Genomic DNA, 9444 nt, shown 5'->3' on the forward strand with positions numbered 1-9444 from the left:
CATAATGTTGTCCAAGCTGTAGAAGTCACTCACGCAAGAAATAACTTGCAAATCCTGACCTGATTTCAAAAAATGTGGGAAAGTTTATTTATTTCTCCGTGCATTCCTGATTTGCAATGTACTATCTAAAAATGTCACTAAGATTTAAGCTGACTGAGCTCATGCTAAATTTAGCCACTATATTGTAAATAAACATTCTTTATGCGTTACTGAACTGGCTTTGAAGCTGGGTTAAAACAAATTGCATTTTCATGAGCATTAACAATGTTTTACTCTGGAGCAAGCTCCTATCTCAATTAGTAATAATGTCTTATCCTATGTAATCTGAAAATGTGATTTAGGGCCCAGTCCTGAATTCCTTTAAGGAATACAAAATCACACCCTGCATTTATCTTCTACAGGGCCAGTTCTCTCCTTAATCAAGCAAAACTTCCTGTGTGCCCTTGATTATATAATGGGCCCCATTCTGAAAGCCCTCTAAGCAATAAACTCATATTGAAGTCCACTGGAATTCAGCATGTATAAAGCTTGAAGGGTCTGGCCTATTATAAAGAAAGCACTTAATGGCTTGTCTGGCTAAAGCACTAAAAATAAAGTGTAGGGAGCAATTATGCAATAGCCAGACTGATGAATTACATAACCTAATAGTCCTTTTCCATCTGCAACTTCTCTAATTCTGTGATCTCTTTTTCTCAGTCTTTAGGCTAAAATCAAATATGCTGTCTTCCTAATATCTGATGTGCTGTGTCTCAGGGGACTACGTCCTAAATTTGCAGAGAGTATGGATTTGGTAATCTGCTAGCTCCTTCCCACCTCAAACATCTGTGTTCCTATGCCCTTTATAAACATCTACAGAGCAATTAGCAGAAAACTTCTGGCCTTCTGGTTTGAAAAGAGACATCATCTTATGTAATGAAACCAAGTATCTTGCTTAGGATAGGAAGGAAAGAAGAAGTAACTAATATTTTAAATTGTAAAAAAAAAAAAGTGTGATACAATATGTGTTATTATTACTATTATTTGTTATTTTATTGTCTCACTTTGAAAGCAGCCAGGGTAGGACACCCATTCCGTTTGCTAACTGAGGGTGCCTCAAAACATCTTCTATTTGTATGTAAATATATAAAATGCCCTGGGACCAATTTTAAGCAAACACACACACAGTATTTAATGATGAGAAACCCCACTTAAAAGGAATGAAATTCCTGGATTGTTGCAATGCACTCCTATGTGCAAATTGCAGTTCCCTATAGGAAACCTGTGTTTGAAATTGTTGTTCTGTGAACTAGATAACTTCACTGTATACTCTGTGTGTTCCTGCAAGTTAGAAGTGGCTGCATAACTCAAGAGACATGAAACCTTGATGAGTCGTGACATAGGTCATTCCTATCCAGTGGAATGGAAAGACAGATACACTGCCCACATAAGGAGTATTCTGTTCTGTGTCATAGAATATTTTCTACTTTGTTCCCAGTATTTCAGACTTAAATTTATTGCCAGGCCGGAGAGGTTGAGAACTCTGGGCTGAAGATTCCACAGATGTGTCAAATAGTGGGTGGTAGTTTTCAGCATTGGCAGCTGCTCCTGTGCCTATAGAACAGGTGTGAAACTTTTGACAACAAATTCCAGGAGTGCGTCAAGGTGCCCATCTTTGTATGACATTTTAAGACAACAGTAAAATTGTAAACATGAATTCTTATTGGAGTAGTAATAGCATGTTCAGCTATAAACAAGTTGTGTGTGTGAGAGAGAGAGAATATGCACATAGGTTCACATTGGAGTCTGCATATATTACATAGTTCTCATTTTATTATTGTTTTTCTTATCTTATGTACAAATGGATGACATACAAAGGGAGTGTACAAATAAATAATTCTATCAGCCCATCATGCTTTATTATGCATACGCTTTCTCTGTCACACACATTAGTCAACCGTCAGCGCTAATTCCAAATCGCTGCTCAAAATAATTTGCCTCATTCTGATTTCACTCCAACTGGTGTCATACCAGAATGTCTATTGACATCACCAGAGTAGGTGTGATCAAAATTAGTCCCAATGTAGCTTTTAAAAACAGCAGCAGTGCGTTGGCCACATTCCACCCCCGGCAGGGGGGAAAGGGGGGATGTCACCCCCCACAGAAAATAAACCTCCACAAAATATAATAATTAACAATACTCCAAAAATCTGCCTGTGGACAAAAGACACCTACTGTATATGCTGGGCTAAATTCTAGTTTCATTTTCAGCCATTAAGATGACCACCTGACTGTGGCTCAGCCCTGATGTACTCACTGGCACAGAGAAAATAACTCAGCCACATTTCTTAATTCTTTCTCAGGATACAAGGGCAAAGGGACGGCCCACAGCACTGGAAGAAAGGTCATTTTAAACAATGAAAGGAAGCAATCTCTTTTACAGAACTCACAGTTAACCTGTGGAACTCCATTCTAAAAAATATCAGTGGGGCCCACAGCTTGGCTGGATTTGACAAAGGATTTGCCTAGCAGTTTCCAATTTGTGGTCCATAGACAAGCAGTGGTCCACAAAATCTTTCTCTGTTCTCCACAAAGAGTTGGGTTGCTGGCTTAAAAGCCCTGATCCACTCCAGCCAGGACACCTGTAGAAGGAAGGAAAATGGTGGATCTGCCACTAGAGGCTGCTCTTTCATCAAAGGGGCTGCTGTTTCATTCTCTCAAAGCCAAAGAGAAGCCACCTACCCCGTCACACCCAGATACACCATATGCTGGAGGGAAAGGAACTGGGATAAAAGTGGGTACCGTGGGGCCTAGACTGAGTGCTGAAGAGCCGCAGAACTAGAGGGCTACGAGGCCAAGGGAGTAGGCTGGGAGCCAGGGGCAGAGATAGGACTGAAAACCCAAGAAGAGAGTGAAATGGAATTGATTATTGGTGGGGATGTTTAGTTTGTATAAGAGTGGGTGGGGTAGGATATTTCTGTGTGTGGCAATTCTCAGTCCTACACCAAAGACAATCACTTCCTCCCCCCCCCTCACCCCCACCCCAGGAGAATTACTGTAGCTCCTAGAGGTGGGATGTTGCCTAATCTTGATATGCAGCCTGATTTGGAGGAGGGCCCATTAGAGGATCTCTCTACTGAGAGGGGGCCCACACTACAAAAAATATAGGAACCTTTCAGATTAAGCATTGATAGGGCTAATAAAAACATTGAGAGTTAGTTACAGCGGCTAGAGGTTTTTGGTTTTGGTTTGGTTTGGTTTGGTTGGTTGGATTTTTTTTAGAGATATGAACTCTCATGATTCAGGGCATAAACCAACCGCTAAGTGAGGGGACTAGGGGGGAAATTACCATATGGGCAGGTTGTTCCATAATTGTCCGCCATGCACCTTCCTCTGAAGCATCTGATACTGGAGTTCACTGGAGACAGGATATTGAACTAGATGGACCACTGATCTGGTCTGGCAATACCTGTTTTCCCATGGATCCCATTCCCATCTCAGCCAAAGGCAAAACACCCATTGACTTCCATGGGTGGAACAGAATGCCTCCTCAGTTCATACACATGTGAAACTGCCTTTGACTGCAGTGGGAGCTATGGCTGAGTCAGAACTGTGCAAGGCCTAATTGCTACAGGCATCGGCCTGGCTCTTTTGTGCCGCTTAAGAATGGCATCACCACCCCTGAGCCCTGAAAGACTTCCGTGATGTCATCCGCCATCGCTTCACAAGATGGCCATCGATTGAGTTTGCTGTAATACCTGCATCGAGTTACACAGGTGAACAGCAAATCAGACGACAAAGTGGGAAAGTAAAAATATTAACCCTTTCAGTCTCAAGGGATCAGAGTGAAATACTGTGGGGATGTCCTGGTTAAAAAGAAGTGGGCAACTAACCTTACCTAAATCCAGGCTGACATGTTTAAGAAAAAGTGGGTAAACTAAACTAAACTCCATGTTGCCCAAATGAGAAGAGAGTCAACCCAGTTTATCCTTGGCTACACTACTGTGTCTGCATTTTACAGATCTGTGGTGGCTGTAACTCCTTCACAGTTGTAATGGTTCCCCTGTGAACTACAGGATTAGACAGTGCCATACATTTTTGGAACAGCTTTATCTACAGTTGGCATCATACTCGGTAGGGTTTTAAAATAAATAAATAAACAAGTTGTCATGCTTACCTGAAATCCCTTTTTGCCATTCAATGACAGGCATAAAAAGCGACTTTTCGGTGGGTTTTGAGATTTTTAGAGAAAAGGTTTGTACACTGGATGTATATGTTAGTTCAAAAATGTAGCTAACCCTCTCTCTAGGTCAGCACTACCTCCCACGGCTCCCTGACTTTTTGTACTTTCCCACATCAGATAAGCTGAGAGTTATTTGCAGATTCTGGGTGTTCAGCTCCTGAACTCCACGAGGAAATGCAAACAGCCCCGGAATCAGGAGCTGCTCGGACATTTCAAAGAAAACCCCAGACCATTCTGTGGGGAATGGCGAAGGAGTCTGAATCAGAGCTGTATCGACAAGCCCAGCTCTTCCTGGGCAGTTACCGGTCAAGGGGTTTATTTAAAGACAGACTCCGCTTTGTGTGCGGGACATGTTGTCTCTGTTGTCCGAAAACAATTTCCCTGAGCCCTTCTTCAGCCTCTCATGCACTGGACAGTTAAATGCGTAGAATTAAGTTCTCTCTGAGCTACTACTGTTCCTCAAGCAGCCTCTGAGAATTAAATACTAATAGTCCTGTAAAAATGCATCTCTTCTAGCGTTTTTACAGCGTCTTATTCTCCTTCTTCCCTCCCCGCCACTCCCCTCCCTCCCCAAAACCCAACATTTCTTTAGGCAGCATGAACTGGGGGTGATTTTTAAATAATCAGCCATATCATTGAACAAAATACTTTATTGAATATAGGTTCGGCTTCATAATGAAAGCTGATGATATAAAAGATTTCCAAAGGGCATTTGCCCGCTAATATACAAAGAAAGCCTCAATATTTTTTGAAAGAATAAAAAAAAAAAATGCTCTGGTCTATAACTCATCTAGGAGAAAATAAAAACCTACGGGGACAGGGTGAGTTGATTGTTCTTGGTAGACGTCCAGTTTGTAACAAGCTAACGCCAAGATTAATGTATATTATTGTGATCCGTGTGGTTTTATGTTTAGAGCATCGGATTCCATATATAAAACATTGCAGTTTCTCCATTCCACATCATTCAAAATCGGGTGTTCTCTGTAACCGGCCTCAGTGACACAGACATTACCAAAGTACACTAAAAAGGCAAGCACTATGCAGTAAACCAGCTTGAATTCACGCCATGAATTGTATACGGTGCTGATTCCAAGCAAGCAGGATTGTACCGAAGGAAATTCCATCTGTGACTATTTTTAGCGCATATGATCTGTCATGTATCTATTCGGTTTATTTAAATTACCAGGTTGGGGTTTATTAGGCAGCGTCGCAGCAATTGTATATATGTGTGCGGGGAAATATATGTATTCACTGCACAATAACTCAAGCACAAGAAAAACACATGATTACATTGGGGTGCATGGAGGGGGGTTGTTTTTTAACGTGAAAGCAAAGCACTTGGACAAAAACAGGTCTTAAATGCATGATGGATGGCAAGAATAAACCATCAGGCTGCTGTACTGTTTTGTGATATTTTTGTTACAGCCAAGGTAAAAAAAAAGTTACCTTAAAGTACATGTGGAAGAAAAAATATCTAGTCAAGAAATCTGCTGAGAAAGAAACGGTTGAAAATGCCATAAAATCCTAATATTCTTAACCCCTGTAATTCATTCTTGTTTTATATATATATATATATATATATATATATATATATATATATATATATATATATAAGCCAATTCCGTGTGTGTATATAATTGGATATCAAATTGCATTGGGGGGGGTTTGTTACTGAAAATTAAATACCGTCTCGGACAAGTGAAGAGGAAAATAAGAGAGAAAGGGAATCCCGATCTGATAAAATCTACCTTGAACTTGGGAATCGAGCATCAGGGAAGCACTGAAAGCTGGACAGACATTAGCATTAGCTGCCAGCGACCCACTGATGTATCCAGCTGGCAGGCTTTCCAAAGCCAACTTGGAGGCGCTCGGGTCCCAGCCTCCCTCTGCCTGCGCGTCCCCTTTGGCTGGCGTTTGGAGAGTTTTGTGAGCTAAGATGCTGTCTATACTGAAGCTTTTGGACTTCTCTGAGCTTTTCGGAGGCATTTGATCTGTCCCGGCTGCGGAGCCCACCTGGCTCTGATTGGCACTTGGGGAGAGCAGGCGTGCACCAGAGGTGGGTATATGCTGACATGCCCTGGCCTCTGCCAGCGCCGTCTCCTCCGCCTCTCCCTCCGAAGAGCTCTCCACCCTTTCCCCCTCAGGAATGCTTCCCTCTTTGGAGGCAGGCGCAGGGAGCTGAGGAGCTGTGCACCTGGATGGATCGGGATGGCCCCAAGGGGCAGGGGGCAGCTCTGGCTGAGGAGGATCTGCTGCTGCCCGGTTGCATCTCACAGAGCTCGCTTTGTTCTCGCCTTCCTCTCCGGGGGCCAGTGCATCCCCGGAGACGCAGGCAGGCTCCAGGGTCTCTTCTCCTGCGGATGCAGCCTGGCTCCCCCGGAATCTCTTCGGTTGCACATCAGCTCGGTTGCCAGCGGGCTGCTCCTTCCCCTCCTCTGCCTCTGCTTTGCCCTTGGTCTCCTGGGATCCTGAGGCTTTGGGCTTCCTTTTCCTCCGCCGGTAGTTCCCGTTTTCAAACATATCCAGGCACCGGGGGTCTAAGGTCCAGTAGCTGCCTTTGCCAGGTCTGCCTTTCTCCCGGGGCACCTTGATGAAGCAGTCGTTGAGGGAGAGATTGTGCCGGATGGAATTCTGCCAGCCTTGTCTGTTGTCGTGGTAGAAAGGGAACCGCTCCATGATGAACTGGTAGATGCCGTTGAGAGTCACCTTCTGGTCTGGAGCCTCCTTGATGGCCATGGCAATGAGAGCGATGTAGCTGTAAGGAGGCTTCTGGGGAGGTTCCTGCCTGGAGATCACGCTAGTGGATGCGAAGCCTAAAGCAGCAGGCAGCCCAGCCCTGTCGGCCCCGTACAGATAGACCATGGAGGAGCCATTTAGCGGGCTGCTCATTGGAGGTAGATGGCTGCCGAAAACGTGGCTCATCGCGGACCTGGTTTTAGCTCCGGGTCTTTCCCCTGGCAGTTCAGAGACGCGAAAGGACAAGGAAGAAACCCTCCAAGAGTCCACCGGGGAGCTGTTTGTGTGAGCTCAGACCCCAACCCTGCCTCAACGAGTTTGTTCTCCCTCTGTCCCGGCTTCATCGCTCTTTTTTTTTTTTTTAAAGAAAAAAAATGTTAAATAATTGTTGTAAGTTTGCTATTATATGTTGACTTAGCACTGGAAAATAAATTGTCTCCGATAAACAGTCGCTTGTGTTCTCAGCCCACCCACATTAATTAAAATATCATTGCTACAAAACTCCAAGCTCCCTCCACGTGTCTCTCTGGTACCAGCCAATGGTTCGCCGGGTTTGTCCTTCATTTGTTTATAGCATTAGTCTGTTGATAAGTCTGCCCACCCAAGTTGAATCAAGCTGTGTTTATTTGGAAAAATTTCCGGGCACCCAATATATAAACGCACTGATCTGATGTTTGAAATATCACGTCCACCCTTTGACGCTGTAAGCACACAGTCAGCAAAGCAGGATGTAGGCGGCTGGAGCTCAGAGGGAGAAGGGGCAGAAACCCCCGGGTAAAGGAGGATTTGGTTTTTTGAAAGGATCAATGCGGAGGAAACCAGGCAATTAAATGGAGCTGCAAGGAAGAACCTAGGGGTCTCTCTCTCTCTCTCTCTCTCTCTCTCTCTCTCTCCAAGTGGAGAACAGGGATGAATCCTCAACTGGTGTAAATCAACCTAGCTCCGCTGATTTGCACCCGCTGTGGATCTGGCTTTTTGCCTTCAAACCTGCAGTCATAGAAGATGAGGGTTGGAAGAGACCTCAGAGGGTCATCTAGTCCAATCTCCTGCTCAAAGCACGACCAACCCCAGCTAAATCAAAATCAGTGCAGGGATTGCTCCTGACGCATAAGATAGACATCCAAGCAACCAGGTTTGCATCAAAGATTCAGTAGAAAACACGTCTGAAGACAGATGAAACAAAAGCCCGGGGAAGCGATCCAACCCGGGGTATGCTCTAATCGTGTGTCTGCTGCCATTTGAACAGGCCGCTTGTACAGAGTGATGCTAATATAGTCTCTCTAACCTCAAGGGTGAGAAGTGTCCCCCCACTGCTAGTGAAATCCAGCAGGAGGAAATTCTGTATTCGGACCTCAGGCCCGAGTGCCGTGTGTCTGCAGGGGGACGCGAGTTAAGCAATCCTTCTTTTCGAGGAACCAACATCGAAGGGGATTTTGATTATTATTTGGGGGTCACAGTGGGATTGCAAGGAGCAACCGCGCTCCATAAAAGGCGAACTTGGCAGGCATGAGGGGGAGGTTTCGTATTTGTGAATGCAGGCCTGTTGCTTTATATTATGTACTTTCCTGTTTATACCAAGGATGGGGATTATAACAACTTTACAAGTGCACACAGCTGGCTGGTGATTACATTAGGCATTTGTGATGCTCTTTTTTGTATAAACGTTCAGGTTTTTTTTTTTAATTGACTGATGTAATGATTTTAATCAAAGGTACTGGCTGAGTCGGACTCAGAAAGAGGTGTCAGCTCTTTAATGAGGGCGATGAACAGACCCCCACTAAGCGTGCCCTCTAATGTGAAATGTCGACAATCAGTTCGCTATTCTCTTTGTGGGTGAAAAGGACAGATGCTTAGGGCCCTGTTGTGTCCCCAGTTTTTAAAACAGTCAGTGGTGGGGCGGGGGAATCTGCTAAAAACCGATGGCAAGAGATGGCCCATGGAAACTGACTAACATACGAGCATTTTTAGGAAGCTGTGTAAAGGCAGATCTGAGTCATGAGTTTCTGTTCTGATTAGAGGCTGTTTGCCTGCCATCTCTTCTGGGAGCAAAATGTGCTCAGAAGGAAGCACGGGCCACGTCTCCTGTCGGGTCTGATCCAAACTCGAATGGCTTCCCTGGGCTTTGCATCGAGCCCAGACCGAGGGCCAATCAACTTGTAATGCCAGCACTCGTTTGAGTGGAGCAAGCAGGATTTGGCCGCCACTGGTAACTTCCAAACGTAATCGGGGAAATTAAGTGTGCCGTTAGAAACTAGAGTCCCGATCCTGTATCCCTTGCCCAGATAAAACTATGGACTCGAATGGGACTTTTGTCTGACTGCAGGATGGGGCCCTTACTGCATCATAAACATCACACTACTTTTAAAAGGGCTAGTTGGGAATTCCCTGAGGGTTATCCCCTAGGTGCCCAGCAGGAGATCAGAAGCAAGGAAGAAATCTGATTTGATTTCTGCATTTTCAGATGAATCCAGCAGGGGTTCAGATTAACA

At 44.6% G+C, this 9444-nt stretch overlaps 1 protein-coding gene across 1 annotated transcript; it reads right to left on the minus strand.

Annotated features, from left to right (window-relative positions):
* Positions 1 to 4854: 4854 nt before the first annotated feature.
* Positions 4855 to 7826, minus strand: FOXL1 (forkhead box L1). The gene has a single exon (XM_048816450.2). The coding sequence runs from the start codon at positions 7139 to 7141 to the stop codon at positions 5888 to 5890; it is 1254 nt and encodes a 417-aa protein (XP_048672407.1). The 5' UTR covers positions 7142 to 7826; the 3' UTR covers positions 4855 to 5887.
* Between the last annotated feature and the right edge of the window lie 1618 nt (positions 7827 to 9444).

Source organism: Caretta caretta, chromosome 12 (assembly GCF_965140235.1).
Source record: "Caretta caretta isolate rCarCar2 chromosome 12, rCarCar1.hap1, whole genome shotgun sequence".
In the NCBI taxonomy this organism is placed as follows: Eukaryota; Metazoa; Chordata; order Testudines; family Cheloniidae; genus Caretta; species Caretta caretta.

Excerpts from the sequence above, each read along its gene's own strand:
- FOXL1 (XM_048816450.2), bottom strand. The coding sequence starts at position 7,141 with ATGAGCCACGTTTTCGGCAGCCATCTACCTCCAATGAGCAGCCCGCTA.